General features: G+C 35.0%; 1 protein-coding gene across 9 annotated transcripts in view; it reads left to right on the top strand.

Moving 5' to 3' along the window:
- The window catches only part of EXOC1 (exocyst complex component 1), a 54765-nt gene that overhangs the window by 16324 nt on the left and 13322 nt on the right, over positions 1-25119 (top strand). For 4 of the 9 annotated variants that reach the window (XM_023758276.1, XM_023758278.1, XM_023758273.1 and 1 more), the window contains 10 exons: positions 1618-1805; positions 3737-3964; positions 4169-4301; positions 4903-5012; positions 11225-11374; positions 18163-18268; positions 19190-19213; positions 22681-22725; positions 24217-24380; positions 24937-25044. In XM_023758276.1, the coding sequence (XP_023614044.1) occupies positions 1618-1805; positions 3737-3964; positions 4169-4301; positions 4903-5012; positions 11225-11374; positions 18163-18268; positions 19190-19213; positions 22681-22725; positions 24217-24380; positions 24937-25044 (1256 nt within the window). The remainder of the gene's footprint in view (positions 1-1617; positions 1806-3736; positions 3965-4168; positions 4302-4902; positions 5013-11224; positions 11375-18162; positions 18269-19189; positions 19214-22680; positions 22726-24216; positions 24381-24936; positions 25045-25119) is intronic. The other 5 variants (XM_023758277.1, XM_006093945.3, XM_006093948.3 and 2 more) reach the window with 3 other exon arrangements.

Below are 25119 nucleotides of genomic sequence, written 5' to 3'. Positions count from 1 at the left end.
ATTATTAATTTTCAAAGAACTGTTTCATGGGAGAGAAAATACTTCTGAAACAGTTATGAACTTTTAAAGTGTTTATTTTATTTTTTTAGTGTTTGTTTATCTTACATATCTACTTGTGTAAAGAGCTGTACAGAATGTTTGGGATAGTCCCTGCTCCCTGGTGGCTAGTAAGCTGTCACACATGACAGTTTAACATTTCCACAATGAGCTAAAATGGACTCATTCAAAGGACAAGGAGCTTGGTGATGCCTCTCTAAAGAACTTATAATTATATACTCTAATCTGCAATTGCCTGTACCAAAAGTTTTAGTTTCCTCTTTTTTTTCGGTCTCAGATATTAGCTAAATGTGCCTAATTATCAATTCTTAAGAGTCCTTTGTTACTTAGAAATAGCTGGTTTTTGTTGTAGGATGAATTAACATGTCAAGTTATACTGAATGTAAATATTTTCATAGAAAATAATGTATATTTAAAGCATCCAGAGTTTGTGATTTAAATTGTGTCCCATTGAGTTTATGAAAATCAGTAACTTTATTTAATAGAGATTTATTTAGAGGATAAAAATTATTTTTTTTAAAACAATTTTTTTTTAATATATTTTATTGATTTTTTACAGAGAGGAAGGGAGAGGGATAGAGAGTTAGAAACATCGATGAGAGAGAAACATCGATCAGCTGCCTCCTGCACACTCCCCACTGGGGATGTGCCTGCAACCAAGGTACATGCCCTTGACCGGAATCGAACCCGGGACCCTTGAGTCCGAAGGCCGACGCTCTATCCACTGAGCCAAACCAGTCAGGGCTATTTTTTTATTTTACCTCTTTTAACCTCAAGTTTTATGTAAAATCTCACATGTAAAGTGTATTCAAAAAATTGAACTGAAACATTTATCTAGAAAGCACCTCAGATTTGATCTCTTGGTCTTTTGTTATGAAGCATAAGGACCCATGTAAATTTCTGAAATTTTAAATAGCTATGTTGTTGTTGCTCTTTTCACTATAGAGTTGTTGAGAAAGCTTCAATAGCTGATCTTTAGGAATTTTATCAATGCATGTGAAACTTTTTTAAACAAAGAAACGGAAATTTCAGTTAATATTTTCAGTGCCCTAAATTAATTGTGAATCATAGATGCATTTTTTAATTTCAATTAAAAGTTACTGAAAAACAAAACAAAACATAGTTACAAAGGTGAAAAGAACAAAAATAACAGAAGAAAAATGTTACCTGGATAATAAGGAAAGCAAATTGTTTTCTTGTGTCCTACATTTTTAATTGTTTTGTTAGAGCAACAAGTACCTCAGGCAGGATAAAAAAGGCTAGGCTTGTTTCATGTGTTTTGTTTCTGTTTTTGTATTTGTTTTTTAGTTTAATTGTGTTTGGGGAAATTGGGACAAAACCTATTTTAACACAAGTCACTGAGTTAAACTGCATGTTTTTTTTTATAATAAACATTAACAGGTGCCATTTTTTATAAAAATAAGTTTTTCACATATTTTGAATCACTTTCCTATTTTTCAGCCACTAAATGTGACCTGTGTTTATAATTGACCTTACCTATAAGTACCATGTTACTGTCATTCCTACTTTTTTACTATTTTAATTTTTACCTTCTTTAAGAATCTGTTCCAAGTGGAGAAAACCAGAGTGTGACAGGAGGTGATGAAGAAGCAGTAGATGAATACCAAGAGTTAAATGCAAGAGAAGAGCAGGATATTGAAATAATAATGGAAGGCTGTGAATATGCAATTTCTAATGCTGAGGCCTTTGCTGAAAGGTTGTCCAGAGAGCTGCAGGTGCTAGATGGGGTAAGACTATTTTGTAATTTATGATTAGTGATGTGTAGTGGATTGAGAAGACTGGTGATAATCCCATTTTACTGCCTCCTGTGTGATATTGCTGTCTTTATTACCTGCTGCCATCAGTCTTTCACTGTTCTTGATCAAATGTCAGAACCATTCCTGCCAGTTAGGCCAATGAAGGCAGTTGGCTAAGGTTATGGATTTTGAGAGGTTCTTGATATGAAATGAAGTAGCCAGCCAGAAACCAATTTAGGATTTGATTTACCCAGCCTCTGAAACACCTCAGAATAGTTCAGTGCAAAAGAATAGCATTATTGTGGGTTGGGGGCGGGGGGGGGGGTACAAATTAGAGAGAAATTGGGCTGAAATAAGGGAATCATTTACCAAAAGGGAGCAGAATAAATGTGGTGAGAACAGGAGAGTCAGGGGGAAAGGATGTTTGACTCCTCTTCTGAAATGTTTTAGAATAGATCCTTTAACTTTTATACACAGTTTCTGAGTCTATATCTAAATGCACACCTTTAGGAAGTAGAGAGCTAAAAGGAGCAGTGGTGATGTGAAAAAAATCTAATATGAACACTGGGAGTTTTTTGTTTTGTTTAGACGAGGTAAACATTTAAGAAAAACCTTCAGAGAATAAGGAATATTTTAAGAGTTAAAGAATTTGGTATTTTAACTTTTTATTCCTTGTCCAAGCTTTTTCCTCATAACATGTTACCTGCCTTCTTAATGTTGCTTAGTGGTTTATATTTTCTAATTAATATTGCATATATGTTTCAAGTCATCATATTGCTTTGCAGTTTAATTTTGGATTTGGCAACTTCTATATTTCAGGGAATTAAAAACAGTAATCAGAAACATTTAGAAAACAGTGATAAGGGAATGGTGGTTTGTTACTGCTTTGCCTAGAAAAAATATGTAGTTGCAAACAAACAAAAAAAGAAAAAAGACCATAGAAGAAACTTTCTTATGGCATATGCTCTTCCACATCCTATTAGTACAAATTGTATTGCAGTTACAAATTAGTTCCATGCAACCTCATTGACTGGTATACCACTGCTAGCCTCTTGCCTAAGCCCCAAGGTGTTACATAGGTGATTTTGCTTTTGTTTAGGGTTTTACATAAATGTTAAGAAATATAGAAAATTCCTATAGCTAGTAGAATTGGAAGAAATGTTGGCAGTGACATAGTCTATGGCCCCACAATTTACAGAAATGAGAATATACCATTACTAATCTATAATAATAAAAGCATAATATGCTAATTAGACCAGACGACCTTCCGGATGAAGCGGAGCTGCAAGGGAAGCCCGGGTCCTGGGTGCCAGAGGGAAGCTGGTGCCAGCAGCCAGAGGAAGGAAGGCCTCCTCTTGACGAATTTCCTGTATCAGGCCTCTAGTGATATATAATGGGGCAGAAATGCACTTGTACAGTCTGTGAAAATATAAAATACTGAGAACTGGTCCCTAATCTTGACATAGAGGCAAGTGTACCTTCTTGAAATGCTTTGTAAAAAGTGGAACATAGCCCTGGCCAGCATTGCTCAGTGGTTAGAGTGTCAGCCTGAGCACCAGAGGGTCAGAGGTTCAATTCCAGGTCAAGGGTACATACCTTGGTTGCAGGTTCAGTTCCCGGCCTGGGTCAGGGTTTGTGTAGGAGACAACCAATCGATATGTCTCTCTCACATCGATGTTTTTCTCCTCCTCCCCCATTCCCTTCCACTCTCTGAAAATCAATGGAAAAAATATCTTCACTCCTCAAGTGAGGATTTTAAAAAAAAGAAGTGGAATGTAAACATAATGATGAACCAAAGTGATGTGTAGATGTACATACCAGTCTTTGTTATTCTACTGTCAAAGAGATTTGTCAGTGTTTCATCTTTATACTTTTACACATTTAAGTACTATACAATGTTACTTTTGTTTTTAACTTTGCAGGCTAACATCCAGTCAATCATGGCCTCTGAAAAACAAGTGAACATCCTGATGAAGCTGTTGGATGAGGCTCTACAGGAGGTAGATCAGATTGAATTTAAACTCAGCAGTTATGAGGAAATGCTCCAAAGTGTGAAAGAACAAATGGACCAGATCTCTGAAAGCAACCACCTAATTCACCTTAGTAACACTAACAATGTAAAACTCCTGTCTGAGATAGAGTTCCTTGTGGTAAGTGTGGTTATAAATTACCAACAGCAAAAAATAAATAAATAAAAATCTAACAGATAATATGTAAAACCCACTTGTAAACATTTTTTTGATTTTCTTATGAGAGCAAGGTTTAAAATAATTACAAATCCTAGTGATAAGAATGAGTAGCCTGTGAATTTCCCAAAATTGCAAGTGCCAATGTTATATTTACATATATTCCAGAACCACATGGACTTGGCCAAAGGTCATATAAAGGCCCTTCAGGAAGGAGATCTTGCTTCTTCTAGAGGCATTGAGGCCTGCACCAACGCCGCTGATGCTCTTCTGCAGTGCATGAATGTAGCTCTTCGACCAGGTGTGTTCATTGGAAATGGTAAATGTGACCAAGGATCGGCGATTAGTTTATAATTTAGCAAAATACTTTTGACAAGAAATACATGGGGCAAGTGGTTTAAGGTTACGTGATTAACTATTCAAACAAGTTTCACTTATTTCCAAACATATTTCTATTGGCACTAAGAACTTTTTCATTTCAGTTCCTTCCATCAATGATCCAGGTTAACACCATGATTTTTCTTCAGTACAGTCCACAGAACCTGGCACAAAGTAGGTGCTTTGGTTAGACCAGAGAGCACAAGGTTTTGCTAGGGCTGTGATTCCAAAACTTGACTTGGCATCAGAATCACCTAGAAGGCTGGTTAAAATACAGATTGCCAGCCCCCACTCCCAGATTCAGTATGGCTGGGCTGAGGCCTTAGAATCCACATTTCTAACGATGCTGAGGAAATATCACTCTTTGAGAACTACTGTGCTATACTGTTTTTCCCCTTACCAATAAACCAGTAAAACTTTGGGTTCTTCAAAACTGAAATATGGATACTTTTATGAATATACCCATGAAACATCAGGGAAATCTTTTTACCCATGAAAGCAATCAAGAAATAATCTGATTTCAGGCCATGACATGCTCCTGGCAGTCAAACAGCAGCAGCAGCGCTTCAGTGATTTGCGAGAGCATTTTGCCCGGAGACTGGCCAGTCACCTCAACAATGTTTTCGTTCAACAGGTAATTTTATTTTATTGTTAATACTGGCATGTTCTTGTAGTTGTTCATATGTTACCTTAAATTTAAATCCCTACAAAAAAATTGTATTTCTTTGGGATCTCAGCATATTCTTCCCACATTTATTTGATTTTAAGATTTTTAATTATGTGCATATTTGCTCATAGATGTATTTAGCACCTCAACTGCCTCTGTTGATTCCTTTAACTAAACTTTTCTGATTCTAGAAATCATATAAATAACTATGCTTTTTTACTGCATATACCATTAAGATACTAAGTCCAAACTTGTTACATGTTTACTATTTGGCCTGTTTTATTTTTCAATATTTTGAAATAAGAACCAGGATTTGATTCAGTGTATGAAATGTTTCATTGGCTCTGTGTACTTATATACATGAGAAAAATGACTATAGCACAATTGTAAATCCCAGTAGATTTAATCTCACATAAATTATTTATCTACATTTTTATATGGAAAAGAATGTTATAATTAAAGTTGTGGCAATAATATTAATAATATTAGAGTACATTAGAGGGATTTGATAAAAGGCATTTTAATATCTGGTATAGTAAGCTAGGTTTCTTATGTTCTTTATCTCTGTTATTAGGGTTATTGGGGAAAAGGAATTGTGGGAAATTTTGTTCATTAAGAAATGCTGTCTGAAACATTGGATTCTTATTTTGTTTTCAATTGTATTTACTATATATTTTATTTCTGATTAGTTTACTCAGGCTCTCCTTCAACTCTATAATAGGTCCTCCTTTCTTTCGGTGCCTGTGAGTACATGAAATTTGGCTCAAGCTTCTCTGATTCTTTTTATTTTTCTATAAGTTTGCTAAACTTAACAGCCACAGAATCTTTATAGATTATAACTTGCTGACTTAAGCTACCTGTTAACCATATTTGTAGCCATTTTTTAATGTCCCATAGTAAAAATTTATTTTGGCCAAAAAGGCATTTAATCTTATTCTGCTTGGCCTTTCTTCTTGTCATTCTTTTACTCACTCCTTCATTTATTTAGAAATCATTTGCCAGGTGATTGAAATTCATACCAGACATTTATTTGGGATAGACGAGCAGCTGATCCTGCCCTCAAATAGCTGACAGTCTAGGGAAGGGAAATAGATAGGAACGGTAAATGTTATGATAATAGTATATGGGAGCATAAAAGAAGATGATCTAACTAAGCATGTGAGGGGGAAGTCGGGAAAGACTCTCTTAACATTTCACTTAACATAAAAAGTGTTGAGAAAAAAAGTAAATCTAGAAGTCACATAGGAAATACTAATTCACATTTTTCTTATAGGATAATTTCAGTAATATCTATAACCACATAATTCCTTAGTTTTTAAAAATGACAGTGATGTTATCCACATTTGTTAGTGGTATTGGAAATACCAGTTCATAAACAATAGTTCTTTCTGCACCCTTAATTGTTTGTTATAACAATCAAATATTTATTTTTTGCTTCTTTGCCTTATAAACTAATGGCTTGTTTAAAATGAATGCTTCGCAGTTCTGAAAATCTAACACGTATTGTTACATGTGAATGATGCATGTTAAAAATCACAATGTTACCATACCCTCGGATGTGCTGAAGAAGGTGGAAGAGGATGTCTCAAGTACAGAAAGTAGATTTTCTATGTGTTGAATTCAGTGCATCAGGTCAACTAGCAAGAGTCGGGAAACCTGGATATTTCTATTCCTGGTTGTGGGACAAACTAGTTGGGAAAATTTGATTACCTAATTATGGTACATTTCTTTGTCCAATTTTCATTGTGTGCCTATTACGTACATAATGTAATCCATATGTAAGAATAAGAAGTAGCTCCCAGCCTCAAGATGCTTGTAAGGAGGTTAATGTACTTAAAGCTCTATAGCAATGTGTATATTAAATTGCTAATTGTATAACTACATATACAAAATACAGTGGGGCCTTGACTTACGAGTGTCCCGACTAACGAGTTTTTCGAGATACGAGCAGTCTCTCGGCCGATTTTTTGCTGTGAGTTGCGAGCTAAAATTCGGGTTACGAGCCAGCTTCAGATACCCCACCGCTAGTTGGCGCAGCGAACATCACAGTGAACGCCACAACATCAGCCCAGCATCACGTGTCTCACTTGTTCACTTTAAGATTTGACACACGAGTAATTTGAGTTACGAGCTCCGTCACGGAACGAATTAAACTCGTAAGTCAAGGCCCCACTGTATACATATATGTAAGTGCTAATGAGGTTTAATTGAAAGTGAATTTTCTGAGGTTCTAGATAGTCAGATGTGTATTTATAGAAACATCATATAGTAAAATAAAACCTAGGTAACAGACCACAAGTATTTAGTTCATGTCACAAAAATTGTTTCCTTAAGCATATTGGTTGATGATCTGTTAGAAAAGAAATATGATTATTTAAAATCAATTTTCATGATGTTTGTTGGAACTTTTTTCAGATTTTCTTTTTTCTTTAAGAAAATAAAAATATGCGCTGCTGGTGTAGCTCAGTTGGGTGGAGTGTTATCCCATACACTGAAAGGTTCACATCCCAGTCAGGGCACATGCCTGGGTTTCAGGTTTGATCCCCAGTCAGCGTGCATACAGGAGGCAACTGATCGATGTTTCTTTCTCTTTCTCTCTCTCTCTCCCTCTCCCTTCCTCTCTCTCTAAAGTCAATTTTTAAAAAGAAAGAAAAGAAAACTAGCCCTGACCAGGTAGTGTCGTCCCAAAATGCCCAGATTGTTAGTTCGATCCCCAGTCAGGGCACATACAGGAGCAACCAATGAATGCATAAATAAGTGGAACAACAAACCAATGTTTCTCTCTCCTCCCTTCCTCTCTCTTTCTCTAATATCAATCAGTAAGTTAAAAAAAAATTAAAAGAAAAGAAAAATAAACATGACATAAAATAGAGTTTTAAAATCTTGAAAATTTTTTAACATTTCACATAGACATATCATTTCGGTTAGTCAGTATAGCAAAATATTTGAGTGTGTACTAGAGCCAAACACCCTGGATTCAAAATCTTGACGCTGCTCTGTGACCTAGCTGGGTGACCTTTGACAAGTTCATTAACCTCTTTGTGTCACCTTAGCTGCCTTATCTGAATAATGGGGGGTAGTAAAAATATCTACCTCTAAGTTAGTAATGAGGATTAATGTTGTTATATGTTCAGCACTTAGAACAGTGCTTTGGTATAGCATAGTGTTCAATATTAGCTAATTTATTTATAAATCCTATTAATATGTACACTAAAGAAAATTTATAATTCACTAAGTTTTAGAAAATGTATTGGTCTTAGATTAATTTGGACAAAACCTAATATATTATTTTTAAATTATGTTAATAGAGTTTACTTTTTTTTAAATGAGTAAAAAAGTACTTTGCAAGATTATTATGAAGATTGCAATTTTTATATATAAAGTACTTAGCATGGTAGTAGGCATTCAATAAATTGTCACTGTTACTATTTTATTTTTATTTATAGTAAACTTTAAACAATGTTTTAATTTAAAAAATATATAAAGAATAGAATTCTTTGTACATTAGAGTTCTAGATGTGATAGTTATCAAGTTATTGATTAGTTAAACAATTTAAGTAATTTTCCTATTTTCTGAAGTTATTTGGAACTATTTTCTCTAAAATTAAATATTTTTGTTAATACTAATATTTAATTTATCTGAATAGTAATGATGTGAAGGTAATGATGGTCTTCTTATTAGAAGTGAGGTTTTCAGGTGATAGTGATCTTAGAAGGTTGTAAGAGAAAGCTTTGAATAATAAAATATGTGAGACAGCTTTGGAAACTGTAAAATCCTTTACAAATGTTAATAACTAATTTTCCCATTTTTAGGAGAAGAGAAGGTTTTTAATTGAAGAGCTTTCCTGATATTAAATTAAATAATGTAATTTAAAATGTAGTGGTCTGAGTAAATAGTTGTGGGAGAACATAAACAATAATTTTGAATCTTGAATCATTGAGAAAAATTAATGAGGAGAATTGTTTTGGATAATAAAAAGATCTAATATTGTTATTAATAAAAGCAGACTATTTGAAAAACATTTATAAGCTATAACAAGTTTCAAATATTCTTCCCCGTTCATCAGTGTAACTAATTAAGACACACAATTTGGAGACATCGTTAGACCTAAAATTATAATATCTACCTATGTTTAATATCTAATTCTTGTGATTTAATGGAATCCCAATTATCATTCTCATGTGGCCATGAGAAAATATTTCTGAAATGTAATGTTCATACTGACCTTTAGCAACTATAATTAAAGGTTTAATATATAGTCCAATGGTAATATCTGCATGTTTTATTTAATTAACTTTTATTGTGTCCATATTTACTGTTAGTCTTAACTTCACAGAAAAGATGTAGGTGCCTAGGCATTCCAAATATATAGAATAGTTTCATTTTTCAACTGTTAAGCTCTTAGTGCTGGATGATTCTTTGGAGGTTGTGATCGTTTTATATATTCACTCAGCCATCCAGAAAAGAACATTCACACAGGTCTATGCTCCCTTATCCAAACCTCTGATGTCCTCTGTGTTTTTAGGATTGTTCAGATTTTAGAAAACTGATACAGTGCATATACTGTATATTATATAACCACTCCAGCAGGGGCTAGAGCAGGACCCTGTAATCAAGCACACAATGTTTTTATAGCAAAATATAGGAATCATCACTTTAAACATATTCTGGAGCAATGAGAAATTATGTTGAAAAAGAAGTGTCTGATACTTCCATCTTTCTTACTGTAAAGATACTCTTCAATTACTAAAGAACTCTTTATTCCCTAGGCCAGGAATTTTTCTTTCTGGATACTCTGTATTTAAAAGAAATTGTTTTTAAAAATCTGTAACTACTACATTCTTATTTTGTGTATATAATAAAGAATATAAATTAGAAGAAAGAAATCTCTCAAATTAAAAAAAAATAAATTCTTTAAATTCAAGGTGTTTATAAGCTAATGTATGTCAGCTAGTAGAGTACACATTGGTTAGCTTTAGGTAACTTCACCAGGAAATGAGTTAACCAACCCCAAAATTCCAACAGTCTGTGTAATTTTAATACAGTTTTCAAAAATGCTAACAAAAAACTTCTGACTATCTAGGCAAATCAGATTGAGTCAGAATGACTTAAAATACATCTGTCCTTTTTTTCCCTTATTCTTGGGAACTTGTGTTTTCAAGGGAATCTCCTGTTAATCTTCCAACTCCCCATCGCTTAGACACTGACTTTGAGTTCCATGACAAATACTGACCAAGTAGAGAAGAGAGCTCGATTGTTTCAAAAGGGACCTGGGAAGATTTTCATTGTTTTATTTTTTAGATACTAGTAGGTAGTTAGAATTTTTGAGTCTAGTTAAAATTATTTTGTTAGACATGTTTTTAAAAGGAAATAGAAGTGCAACTCACATGTCTGAGATTCCAGTTCTAGCTTTCCTTCTGTGTAACCTGAGCACATGACTTACCTCTGAGTTTCAATTTGTTCTTATAGGAAATAAGGTTATTGGATTAGATTTTCTACTTATTGGTCTATATTTTCTAAAACAGAAGTCAGGATACATCATCTGTCTAAGGCAGTTTGATAACTTATAAATTTACTTATATAAAAGTCTTATCAAGGTTTAAAAATAAAATAGTATAGTTACTTATTTAACAAATTAATAGAAAAATTAAAATTCTATTATCATTAGTGGTTATCCTGGAAAGCCCAGGATATAATCACCTATAGTCTTTCTTAGTTCTAAAATTCTATATACCATATGTTTTTATCTGTTCTATTAAACATTGTAGGCTCTAATGGAAATACCACGTATGTAGATAATTTGTTTTAAATTACTTCCTTATTTGGTGTGTTTCTTAATAGTTTGTATCATGATGTTTATTTGCTTAGTAAATTGTAAAATGATATGGGAGAGATAAGCTTCATGAACACATTAATTTTCAACTCCTTTAGAAGATGAAATGAGTAGTTGATTTATCAAAGTGCCATTCTTGAGTGTTTATGATTATTTTATGGTGGTGGTGTTCGGTTGGTATACACAGGATGGTAAAAGAAGAAAGTAAGTACTCAGTTTTTATTTGTCTGTGTTCTGTTGGATTTGCTTATCCACATTTGGTCATTGTTTAGAATTTTCAGTTACAACAGTGTTTCTTTATACTGTCAATGATATTTATTTATTTATTTGCTCCACTCACTCTAGGGTCATGATCAGAGTTCAACTCTTGCTCAACACTCTATTGAACTGACTTTACCCAATCATCATCCATTTCATAGAGACTTGCTCCGATATGCCAAGCTGATGGAGTGGCTGAAGAGTACAGATTATGGAAAATATGAGGGACTGACAAAGGTATGGATTTGATCAATTTGACATCACTGAGTATAGAGCATAATCTTTTAGAATTAGAGGTTATGTATTCAGTTCCCCAAGTGACATTTGAAATACTCCAGTACATTCTTAGCAAAGCAGAAAATAATTGAGTTTCTGAGTGCTCATTAGTGAGGGAAAACATTTATTTACTTAGATAAAGAAGAGCTAAATTTTAAATTTCAGTATAATACAGTATTAGACCATACTATATGTAGTCTGAGGCATCATTCAATTTAGTTAAATGCTATAATTATTTCCTGAGTTTTTCATGTGGAATATAGAAACTGGAGAGCATGAAGATGTGTGAGTGAGGCATTCACCCTTTAAGAATTTATAATTTGTTCTATTAAACAGGTGCAGAGTACCTGTTTATTAAGCATTTCACTATGCCAGGCCTAACAAACAGGTGTTTACTTCTAAAGAGCTTTAAGTCTGGCTAGGAAAAGCAACTACACTGAAAACAATTAGCAAAATATTAAGTTCAAAACTGGAAATGAGTTTGAATATATGACAGTTTAGAGAAGGGAAATCTATGACATGAAACTCGCGGGGGAAACCTTATGAAAGACATTGGACTTGAATTGAGTTTTAAATAATGAGTGGGATTAAATAAGCCAGAAATAAGAGGAAGGGCATTCCAGGGGTGAGGAGCAAGATGTCTGGACAAAGCTGAGAAAATGTCCCTTTCCCAGGACAGTGAGGAGGCAAGCCTGACTGGAGCAGAAATTGAAATGAAATCTTGAGCCAGGAAGATGGTGGTAGGAATAGAGAGAGAATATAAACCAAAAGAGAGACTCCAGAGACAGGAGGGGCAGGATGATGCCAAATCGCTAGGCTTAGAGATTAAAGGCAATGGTATATCTCACTGACTGAAGGTCAGCCTTTGGGGAAGATGAGAGTCGTTCACTCATGTTCATTCAGCAAATGAACTGAGCACCTGTTATATATAAACTAACACTGTTCTAAGAACTAGAGATGCAGCACTGAAGGAAGCAGGCAAATGCTTGCCATTTGAGAGTGCACATTCTGATGGAGAAGGACTGACAGAAATGTCAATTATCCCTTTGAGTGCCAACCAATATCCTAGGAACTATGCTAAAATTGCCAAGGCATTTTGAGTTAAGGTTTTTAAATTTCTTTCCCACATAAAGAGTGAACTACTAGCATCTAATAGTGACACTGCAGGAGGAGCATGATAGTGCTCCCGGCACTTTTGGCGAAAGACAGGAGGAGCGCGATCATATATAGCATGTTAAAAGGTGCTGGTGAGTGCTCTAGGGAAAAATGAAGCAGGAAGTGCCAGGAGTGGGGGAAGGTTACAGTTTCAAATCGATGGTCAGAGAAGGTGTCATGAGAAGGGGACATTTGAGCAGATCTACACTAATAAAACACAAACATGCAAATTGACCGTACCTTCGCTACGCCTTAAGCCACACCCACCAGCCAATCAGAGCAACTGTATGCAAATTAACCCAACCAAGATGGCAGCCAGCAGCCACGGAGCTGGAGCAAGCAGGAGGCTTGGTTGCTCCAATGATGGAGGAAGCCAAGGTTCCCGCCTGCCTGCCGCGGCGGCTCTGAGCTCCACTCAAAGCAACAAAGTTTCAATTATAGAAGGTAAATAAACCCCAGATACCTGCTTTCAGCTGGCCTGGCCACGGAGCTGGAGCCTTGGGTTGCCCCTGGCGATGGAGGAAGCCAAGCTTCCCTCCCGCCCGCCCTGGCCGGCTCTAAGCTCCACTTCAGGCTACAAAGTTTCAATTATATAAGGTAAATAAATCCCAGAATTAAAAAAAAAAGAAAAAAAGGAGAGGCTGGGAGCTTCCATCGCCAGGGAGGCTTGGCCAGCCTGAAAATGGCCCTCAGCCCCTCACCCAGACTGGCCAGGCACCCCAGTGGGGGGGCCCCCCACCTTAAAGATGGGGAACCCCCCACCTTCAGGTGTGGCCAGCCTGAAAACAGCCATCAGCCCCTCAACCAGGCTGGCCAAACCTCCATGGGGTGAGGGTCCCCACTGGGGAGAGCTTGACCAGCCTGCAAACAGCCATCAGCCCCTCACCCAGGCTGGCCAGGCACCCCAGCGGGACCCCCACCCTGAAGGGAGTGTGACCAGCTGCAAACAGCCATCAGCCCCTCACCCAGGCTGGCCAGGCACCCCAGCGGGACCCCCACCCTGATCCGGGACACCCTTCAGGGCAAACCAAGCCAGCCCCCACCCGTGCACCAGGCCTCTATCCTATATAATAAAAGGGTAATATGCAAATTGACCCTAACAGCAGAACGACTGGGAATGACTGGTCACTATGACACACACTGACCACCAGGGGCCAGACGCTCAATTCAGGAGCTGCCCCCTGGTGGTCAGTGCGCTCCCACAGGGGGAGCTCTGCTCAGCCACAAGCCAGGCTGACAGCTGCCAGTACAGTGGTGGTGGCAGGAGCCTCTCCCGCCTCCTCAGCAGCGCTTAGGATGTCCGACTGCAGCTTAGGCCTGCTCCCCGCTGGCAAGTGGACATCCCCTGAGGACTCCCGGGCTTCCAGAGGGATGTCTGATGGCCAGCTTAGGCCCAATCCCCCAGAGAGCGGGCCTAAGCCAGCAGGTGGACATCCCCCGAGGGGGTCCCAGACTGCGAGAGGGCACAGGCTGGGCTGAGGGACCCCCCCCCCCGAGTGCACAAATTTTTGTGCACCGGGCCTCTAGTTGATATATAAGCAGGCATGAGCAGTGGGAGTTACTGGGGGAAGCTTTCCCCTCAGTGCGAGTGCCCTAAGGAGCCTGCCAGTGCACTTGAGCAGTAAGGAGGCCAGTAGGTGGAACACAGCAAACAGGGGACAGGACCTTAGAAGGGGCAGGTCGGAGAGATAAGGCAGGGTGGGGCAGGGCAAATTGGAAGGGACTATGCACCATTATAAGAAATTGGCTTTTACTGTGTGGGATTTGGGGAGAAGAGGGTGTTGGTGGCCTTTGAGCAGTGGAACAACATGATCTGACTTAGATTTAATAAATTGCCATTGTAGAAGGAGGCCATAGGTACAATACTTTGTTGGCATTTATGCTGTGACCTTTAGTATTGGAATTGTCATTAGAGAGGTAAAGAATTGTTATCTAATGCAAATATTTAAATATCTATATTTCTGTATTACATATCAGAACAGTTCATTTAGAATTCTGCAGTACTCTGAGAAACAGAATATTTTATGTGTAAGTTTTTACGAATTTGAAGTTTAAAAACAAAAAATCCAAGTAACGCATAAGCTATTTTAATAACTAGTAATAATTTAATTATGTGGACAATATGACATTCAGAGATGTTTGTGAATTGGAAAGAGTGATATCTTTTGTCTCTGTAGAGTGAGAATATTGGAATTGTTAATGTAAAGGTTTTCTCCTCCACCCATGTGCTTGTGAAGAAAAACTTTCTAACAAAGAATTTAGAAAGCAAATTAACCTTATTTTTTACTAGTTTTGCTAGCAAAATTTTTTTCTAGTTTTTGCCTAGTTGGCTTTCTTTCAGAATGTTTCATAAGTAAAGATTATTCTCTCTCAGGTAATTAATGTTTCTGCATGAACCCATTTTATCCTTATATTTACTAAAATAATTATTGCATTTCTTATCCAGTATCATTGGTTCATGTTTCATAAGAAGGCAAGGGTTAGGTAGAAATTCATGAGAAGTGTGATGGTAAGAAAAAGACAGATTGTACATTCCTATCAACATATTGATATCAACATATTTGGCAATAGGACATTATTGTATATGTCTTCCCAAATCTGGCTCCATCTTTTTCTAATCTGATCATAAGAAATTGGACATAAACATTGGTAAAAATATTTTTAAATTAAAATTTAAAAATTCTTTTATAAAAGAACATATATATGTATATATCCTAAGGTGTTTACATGTATCTTATCTGGCTAGCCATTTTAGTTAATATTGTTATTGTTCTTCAGAATAGATCTTTTAAGTATTATGCAACTTTACTGTTCTGTTATATATTTGTTTTGTTTTGTTTTCATTCAACAGAATTCTGATTTGGCGCTATCTTAAGGAAAAATATTTACATTACTGGAATTCTTTGCCTTTTGAAGTTTTAGGAGGATTAATATTTTGAATAATTAAACATTATTATATCTCCTTAAGAGTTTTGTGCCAACAAGTGTTTTGTCCCCTAGTGAATATTCAAATAAGTAATCAATAAGCTTTTTGCCTAATTGTGTTCTCAGTGAGTATTATTGCCCTATCTTTATATATAATGCAGTATTCATGAATGTAATTTAAAGTGAAGAAACAAGACTGTAGCCAACCTAGTGATGATTTATAGGATGTTTCTCTGCTCACAGTATATTTTAGATTGACAATATTAATGAGGTGTTTTGTTTTGTTTTTAATGAAATTGACTAATTTCCCAAGAATGTTACTTGATCCTGTGGTTTGAACTTTTGACAGACTGTGAATTTTACCTCATAATCTAATTTGGTTGCTGAAGTGTTGTCAAAAGCAGGTATTTTATTTAAAAGGAAGAAGGAAGGAAAGAATGGAAGAAGGAAAGAAGGAAGGAAACATACAAACCAATGTTTCTTTACTAAGAAAAATAAATAACCCCAGATAATATTTGCACTTGGTTTGGTGTACACAGCTCACAATGTTTGATGGGAAGAGGAAAAGCCTGTTTCATATTCTTAAGGGATAAGAATCACTAGGTACTGCCTCAGCTCTACTTTGGCTGAATCTAAGAAAAGCCCTGACTTTTGATATATACAGTTAGAGCCTGTGGAAAATAGGGGTGTCTTGATCACGTAATGAGCTCAGCTGCCCAGATTTCTTCCTCCCAAGACTACAACCTCTATCTGTGACCCTGGTTTTGCATGTAGGGCAATTAATAGAGATGGTCCATCCATGCTTGGGTAGAAAATGAGCTTTCCTCTCCTAATTAACTTCCTGAGGTTGATTGTCAGTCTTGAAGATTACTCAGACATCTTCCTTTTGTTTAAAGAAAAAGTAAAACATGGAGGACACTACAGTCAGCACAAAATAAAATTGAAAAGGTAGCCTGAGATAAGATTTAAATTCATGATAGTTTAATTTCAGTTAGGTGCTGTAAGGTGCTAAGAGAAGGAATACATACTCACAGTGAGATACATCTTTCAGAATTTGGTAAGTGAATGAATTAACTGATAGTCACACTTGTCTGTGGCTTTGACCACCAGTGAGTTCTGTTGAGTACCTGGGAAAAAATGTATCCAGTTATTTGCATCCCATTGAAAAAGGGGGTGATTTGCAATAGTCTGCTGAAGTCACTGTTTTCTAGATTACAAATAGCTATTTGAAACCATTTAAATTGCTTGGATAGTAATGTGCACTTTAAACAATTTAAGCATCAGAATGTAGTCTCTCATATTGACTGATTTCAGTAGAAAATGAAGATTTTACTAATAATACAAAGCTACCTTCCCATTTGTCAGTCGTTTACTGATTTGCAGTGATCAATATTTTTATCAGAATTTAAACTTGAAAAATGACACATTGAAAAAGCCCAATAGGAATTAATTTGGGGGTATATTTTCACTTATATTTACTTTTAAAGTTATGCAAAGATCAAGGAGAAGAATTGCCCGTTTAACTTTTCTTATGAGAGTAATATGATCTATGAATTGAAAAAAACAATAGTATTTATATTATGTTTCATCCAAATACTATTTTATAAGGATATATCTATAAAATATCTAAGAAAATCAGTAGTGAACTATGAATCGGTATACAAATATTTACATAATATACCTTTTGAAAGGTGCACCTGATATTTAAAGCTAGGTAAACCTGTTGTAAAACTGGATATATTCATTTGAAATAATAAAGGAAGTTGAAACTTAATTCCACAATAAAGTTAAAAGAATATGTACAATTTTTCTGCTATGGTTTTATTTAAATTTAGTCAAACTTTGTGTATGGCATTTAACTTAGGAGTTGGAAAAATACATGGCCTCCCACTGTTGAAATATCCTTCATGAGGGTATGTGATGATAGGCAAATATGATGAAAAAATGAGTGTGTGTACTAAGTAATAGGTGTTTTCATTTGAGCTACATAAATCAAATTTGTCTATAAAAATAAATTATTTAATTATGAAAACTAATTAAATTCTTATTGAAAATAACCCCAGCTGACAGGGCACAATGAAACTGAATATACTCCTTCGTTGCCATTTACTCTGTCCATTGGTATAATCATTTTTAAAGCAACATGGCAGCATGGAGGAAGAGTTATAAAGGTTCCCATACTGTTTGGCCCTGTAATTCCACCCTTAGGAAATTATTCCAAGGGAAGAACTCATTGGAGATAAAAAGCTTATTGTAACATTGTCTATCATAGCAAAATATTGAAACCACTTAAAGTGATGTGTGTTAGGGGATTGGTTTACTAAGTAGTAGCACATCAACCAACTATAATATTTTGCAGTCATTAAGGTGTGAGACTGGAGAAGCATGACTCTTCTGACTCAGGTGTCCTATACAGTATGATTGCAACCATATTAAAATGTGAAAGTTAACATATAAAGATGAAAATGTGATTATGTCCCACTTCATATTTTTATAAGTTGTTAATGTTCAATATTTTTTTAAAGACAGGAAATAGCCTACTTTTTTTATCCTCTGAACTGCATCAAAGTTTTAGATCACAAAATTTAAAATAAGCATGAAGGATTTAGGGGGATTAAAAATGGAAATTATTTTGTTTTATTAATAAGTACATGTTACTTTTATTTCAGAATTACATGGATTATTTATCACGACTGTATGAGAGAGAAATTAAAGATTTCTTTGAAGTTGCAAAGATCAAGATGACTGGCACAACTAAAGAAAGCAAGAAGTTTGGTAAGCTTAGGCACTTCAGTTCATTGATTTCTATTCTATTAAAAATGGTTTTATTTTATTTAAATGGTCTAATTCTAAGACTTTTTAAACAAGGAGAAAGAAGATGCAGTAGAATTAATGAAAGAGTAAGTCTGATACATTTGGTTTGCCTTATAGGTATTTCATAGAAGAAATATTTGTATCTGCAAATGGTTTTTTACTAATTGAAATTCTGCACTACGTGAGAATTCTACAGTATGCTATAAAGTACATATTCTTAGGAAAAGCAGTTGACCAGAAAACGAAGTACAGTCTAGTCTGGTAGAGAAAGTATTAGACTAAGAGACACATGTTGAGAGTTCCTAAAAGACTTTTATTTAACAGTAGTGGGCAAATCACTGTTCTCTTAAGTCATTGCTCTCCACAGGGAAATGAAAGTGATTCCTGGCTTCTTACTTCTCACTGGCTATTTTGCATCAAAAAGAAAGTTTGTAAGTGTTTTATCTCCTGCCAACAGGCTATAAATATGTCACCAAAATTTCTTCTGTGGTTACACCTTATTTTTCCAAGATGTATTTTTGAAGCCTGTTTGTTGTTGTTGTTGCTTCTAAATATGTTAAATGAACAAAAACAAAACAAAACATGATTTGAAAAGATAACCAGTGAAAGTATCAAGTTGTGAGGAATGTGATTTGCCAAGGCCACATTCTGCTGTTGCATGTACCCATCTCTGGGGTTCTTTTTGGATGGAGTTCTGTGCCTATGAAGTCAAAACCTAGCCTTAAGTGGCTACAATGTGTACTCCTCAGTGTGTCTGCGTAGCTCCCTTTAGAAAAATGAGTTTAGCATTTGCTTGTTTAAAGGAGCCTATCCCCTAAGCAACTTCAGTAATCGGGAAACAGGACTGAAATTGATAGTTCATCTTTCCATTCTTTTCTTTAGGACAGAGAAGACTGTCTTTAATGGGTAATTATTTTGTAATTCACTGGATGGTTGGTTTGTTTGTTTTTAATACAACACTAATATATTGAATCTAGTAGTCCAGACTTTTGAAATGGTTTGAATCTGTGTACAAATACGTGACACTTCGGTAAAGAAACTGATGAGAATCTTGGGACAATAGGCTTTTGGAAACAGAAATGCTAACTCATCCTAAAGGTTAATTGTTATTAAACAGCAGTGTGTTTATATTCTTGTTAATGTTTCACTGTGAATATGTTATGCTTTTTTTTAAGTAAACACAATATTAATGTAGTTACATGTTTAATGTTTTCATTTAGTATATCTGTCACCACTTGTTAGTGAATCATTTTATTTTGAGAGTACTCTTCTGCAGTATATTAAAACTGAAGTTAAAAGGGAAATCTTTTTAAAATTAGCTCCTGAAGAGGCCATTAATCCCAGTATCACAATTGATTATCAAGCCTAAGATTCACACTAAGATAAATGACATAATATAAATATAATTTAAATCAAGTACAATAATATATATTTTTAAAATCTTTACCCAAAGATATGTTTTTATTGATTTGAGAGAGAGAGAGAGAGGTAGGGGGAGAGGGTGTAAGAGAGAGAGAGAGAAATATTGATGTGAGAGACAAACATCTATCAATTGCCTCCCACACATGCCCCAACTGGGGATTGAACCTGAAATATAGGTATGTGTGCCCTGACCAAGAGTTGGACCCGCAATCTTTTGTGTATGGGACGAAGCTCCAGCCAACTGAGCCACCCAGCCAGGGCCAAGTACCATAGTATCTTAATGTTATCATTGCATTAACCCAGTGGTCGGCAAACTGAGGCTCGCGAGCCACATGCGGCTCTTTGGCCCCTTGAGTGTGGCCACGAAGTTTCAATCGCACTGTACGTGTGCGCCCGCATGTGGTATTTTGTGGAAGAGCCACACTCAAGGGGCCGCAGTTTGCCGACCACTGCATTAACCTGAGACCTAAATTTTTTCATTTCTTACCCCTTGAAAAGTTCCTAAATTATTTTGTTGAAAATATTTTTATATTAACATAATACACATGTAGAAGGCACTTTTATAGTTTAAAAGTTAAAATTACATCTCTTCAATGAATCTATTAAATAATAAGGAATGGGGAGTACTTTCTGGAGGTTGATGGTACTATAAAGTTATAGGTTGATGGTACTATAATTTCAGTTATTTTGATACCAGTTATAACAAGAAAACACTAAACGAACAGAATTCAGAGGATAAAAATAGTTTGGTCCATCTTGAAGAACTAACTTGTTATTCAGCATTTAAACACAAATTTCAAGTTAAATACAAATGACTTAATTTCTAAGGTAGAATGTAACATTTTTTAAAGATATCTTTTCAATTATTCAAATTATGTTTAAATGAATTTTAATAGTAATTATAATTAAGATAAAAACTTGAAATTTTAGAACGATGACTTTTTAATGAGTCAAAATTTGTAATAATAAATAATATTTAAATGAGTTCTTATTTGCTCTGAAAATGCTGGGTCATAGATGCTAATAAGAATGAAAGGCAGATTGAATATACTTTATAAAAGTAAACTGTAGTCCATATAGTCATAGAGATTCAGGGGAGTACTCTGTTTTTGAACCAGTCTGGACTCAGATCTTTAACATCTACTTAGTTCAAATAATTCAAAATTAGGTTAAAATGCCAGTAAAGAATCTCTTCTTTGTTATAAGGTCTTTATGTAAGTCATTGCCCTTTTTGATTAATAGGTTTATTTTGACATCCTCAGAGAGATGGAATTTTCTCCCCAAGATTGATATTTTAGTATATTCTACAACTGTGCTTAATGAAATGGCAGGGAGATGAAATTTATTATTTCTTTTTAAAATCACCAGTTTTTTCTTTCTACAGCTAAGATAACACACACACATTATTTTAGTTCATTAACATATGTATTTATATGGTTACTGCCTCTCACATTTATTTTAATATTCCCAGATCTTTAAAATGGTATGCCAAAATCATTTTTCATTCTGTGTTTCTCCACTAAACTAAGAAATCTTGTTGATTTCAAAGGAAGTCTTGAATACAAGACTGGATTCACGATGGCTAGAAATTCAATAAGTATTTATTGATTGCCTATTATATAAGAAGCACTGCTGCGTTCTGAGAAAGCAGCATAAGCAAGGATCCTACCCCATGATGTTTATAGTCTAGAAGGAATTATTTAAATATATTTAAAAGTTTACCTGAAGATTTTGCTTGTTTCTGATAAATAATATGGACTTGTTTTGTGCCCCAAATTATAGTTAATAGGCACTACTAGTAATTCTGTATTCTTTATTGGCTACTTAAAAATAAAGTATATGAAGTAGTAGGCCTTGATTTGGAACTGATGACTAGGTATAGTGACACCATAAGGACACCAGGGGTATTGTTCAGGTTGGCTAGCTAGTAGCTCTAGCATGACCCTTGCTTGCCACTTTAATGTCCAGCCTTACTGTTTCATACTCCTTTGAACTTCAGGAAGCCAAGGCTGGGAAGACATACATGTCGCTGGTGTGACAAGTTAGTAGCTTATACTTGGGCTTTTGCCTTGAAGTTTGGCAGTGACAGTTGACATATTTTTTGTTTTTAAAATATTTCTAGATTATGTTCTTTAATTTTCTGTTTCATTCTGTAATTTCTTTCTTTGCTTTTCATATCTACTTCTAATTTGAGTTTAGAATGTTTCACAAGATGATCTCTGTAATTCATCTAATAAATATTATATATACAGAAGTTTTAGAATAAAACCAAATGATCCTTAAAAGTTTAAAATTCCTGTATTAAACCTGTTCCATTAGCTTTACCCTTCCATCCTCACTTCTCCTGAGAAGTAGTATTTTTATATAAACCTTTCGTTCTAGGTGTTCACAAGGCCAATTACTAAGTAGTGCAGCTTGATATTTTGAAATGGTTTTCAAACCCCAGTCATATCATTTTTTATCAGATGTAATATAAAATTATTTAGTACAGTGGAGATTCCTTTCAGGAGCTTCAGGGAATCTGAAATTGTTGGTGCATTTAATGTCTAAATCTATAGCTTCATTTTAATAAATTTCCACTGTATTAAATTATTAACTTAAACCATATTTTTTCTTCAGAAACCAAAACTTGCAAATATAGTCTTTTAAATTTAAGTATATAAACTTAAAACAATCACTTAAAAGTATGGGGTGATTGACAAATATAGATAGTTTTATCTGAATATTAGAGTAAAAATAATACATGAAAAGACAAGTATTTTCTTTCCTATAATTTTTCCAACAGTAGCTGGCCAACTAAATATACGTTGCACCTTTTGTTACTTGATGCTCATGGTTCTCTGCATGTGTCTTTTAAACTAAAGCTTAACTTCCTCTTGTGCATGGTTTGTGCAAATTGCAGTTTATTAACTTGTCTTTGTCTTTGATGCTTGCAACCTAATCCATCACAGCTACACTTCCTCGAAAAGAAAGTGCTGTCAAACAGGAAACAGAGAGTGAGTATGCTGAGTGTGTTAGTAGGTATTCTCAATGCATGTTTGTTTAATGTTTAGAAATTAGTTATTTGTCTTGAAAGAAGTTACACCTAAACTATTGATTGCTCTGAGTTATTGCTAGACATTGGTGAAAGAAAACCAACATGATGGTAGTGATGTGGCTACATCAAAGGAATATCTAATATAGTTGAAAATAAATGGTGTGTAATCAGAAATTTATAAAAAGGTTTAACGATTATATTTCTGTTTTCAGGCTGTGGTTAGAAACTATAAAAATTCTTTTACATGTGGTCAGATTTTGCATAATTAAACCAAAATTTGTCTTTAATTGTCCTTACTGTATCTTTGTCTCATCTGACCATTAGTCAATAATAGAGGTTCACTGAGAGTTACTCAAGAATAATTTTAAAATGTATTTATATTTAATTCTGAATGACAGTATCATGTTTTCTTATAAAAATGGAATCCTTTAATTCTTTGATGTATATAAGATATTGTCCAGCCATATTGTTATAATTTTTCTTCATGGCAATGATGGATACCTATGTTTATACTTAAACCCAGATGTCCCATATTTATATCGTTAATGATGTATTATATTTTAGTTGTATTTTAAATACAACAGGTTTTTAGGATTTTTTTTTCTCCTTGTTTTTAAAGAACTGTAGTTAGTTCATTTAATGTAAATGCAGAGTTTCTGGGTTCAGGAATGTATTAAGTTGAATTCTATATAATTGACTTTTTTGTAGGGCAAGAATGATCGAGTATTGTCAGTTCATGTGGTACAGCCTAATATGTTGATTTAACTTGGAGGAGGGTAATATTGGGATATGGCAGTTTTCTTTTTTTTAAAATATATATATATTTTATTTCAGAGAGGAAGGGGGAGGGGAGGGAGATAGAAAAATCAGTGATGAGAGAGAATCATTGATCGGCTGCCTCTTGCACGCCCCACATTGGGGATCCAGCCTGCAACCCAGGCATGTGCCCTGACCAGGAATAGAACTGTGACCTCCTGGTTCATAGGTCAGTGCTCAACCACTAAGCCATACTGGCTGGGCGGGATATGGCAGTTTTCTTCAGAAATATAACAGTCATGTTAAGCTAGTACACTGGGGCCGGGGGGAGGGGGGTCAGTGACCATCATATTCATGTCTTTTGAATGGGAAAGAAATAAATCCTCATCTACTTTAGTCTAGAGATATCATCAGACAACTTTACGTTTATGATGACACTGAGAAGGACATAGATTTAGGGATCTTTATGGTCTTTTACTCCTATAGATCTATGTAGTTTCACTACTCTTTACAGTATGCTCAGGAATAGGTCACAAACGTTAATGAAAGAGAAGGACACTCCACAACCTGTCCATGTGGTAGTCTTGTATCCTAATATGAGCCCTCAAAAACCAAAACAGGCAGATAGCCCTGATTTATGCTGTGGGTCTTTATTCATGAAGGTCACAACTTTCAAAGTTTTATTATTTCTTAGGTCTTCATGGAAGTTCTGGGAAATTAACTGGATCTACTTCTAGTCTAAATAAACTCAGTGTTCAGAGTTCAGGGAATCGCAGATCTCAGTCATCTTCCTTGTTGGATATGGGAAACATGTCTACTTCTGATCTCGATGTTGCGGATAGAACCAAATTTGATAAGGTAAAATAAAAATAGCAGGTACTGCTTAACCACTAATACTGGTTTTCTAACTGTTACTGCTTTAAGTGTGTTCAAAGATTTGGTTAACCATGTCTTACTTTCCTGTTCTGATTCTGAAAAACAAAAATACTAGTCAAATGGCCACTAAATTGTGAACCATCAATTAAATTACATTATAGCTTTATTAAATTTTGCTATAAATCATAAAATGCTTGCATCTTAAATCTCATTTCTTTGAGCAACTACAAGGTAAAGAGGAAATAGCAGCTTTTATGGAGCAGAACTGTTCTCTGCAGTGCATTAAATAAGCTTTAAAAGTTTGCCTCTGTATTCCTCTTTCCCGATTTCAAGTGAATAGTTATTGTGAGTTTCATTTTAGGTATGTTTTGGCTCTGCTATGCCTTGATATACTGCATTGTCCTGTCAGTCTTGGAACAGTTTGTTTTGGGGATTCTATTGAGATTATGGATAAAGCATTTATGATCCCTGCAGAAAATTAAATGTGTAATGTTATTTTAAGTATTTGGTGCAGATCTTTCATTTTAGTTTTCTTCAGATCTTTGAACAGGTACTCAGTGAACTGGAGCCCCTGTGTCTAGCAGAACAGGACTTCATAAGTAAATTTTTCAAACTACAGCAACATCAAAGTATGCCTGGAACTGTGGTACGGCTTATGTTTATTTATTGGCTAGTATACTAGTATATGATCTGTAATATAATTAGCTTAATTAATATGTTG

The sequence above is a fragment of the Myotis lucifugus genome, unplaced genomic scaffold (assembly GCF_000147115.1).
Source record: "Myotis lucifugus unplaced genomic scaffold, Myoluc2.0 scaffold_127, whole genome shotgun sequence".
Taxonomy (NCBI): domain Eukaryota; kingdom Metazoa; phylum Chordata; class Mammalia; order Chiroptera; family Vespertilionidae; genus Myotis; species Myotis lucifugus.
This window is presented reverse-complemented; position numbering and strand designations above follow the sequence as displayed.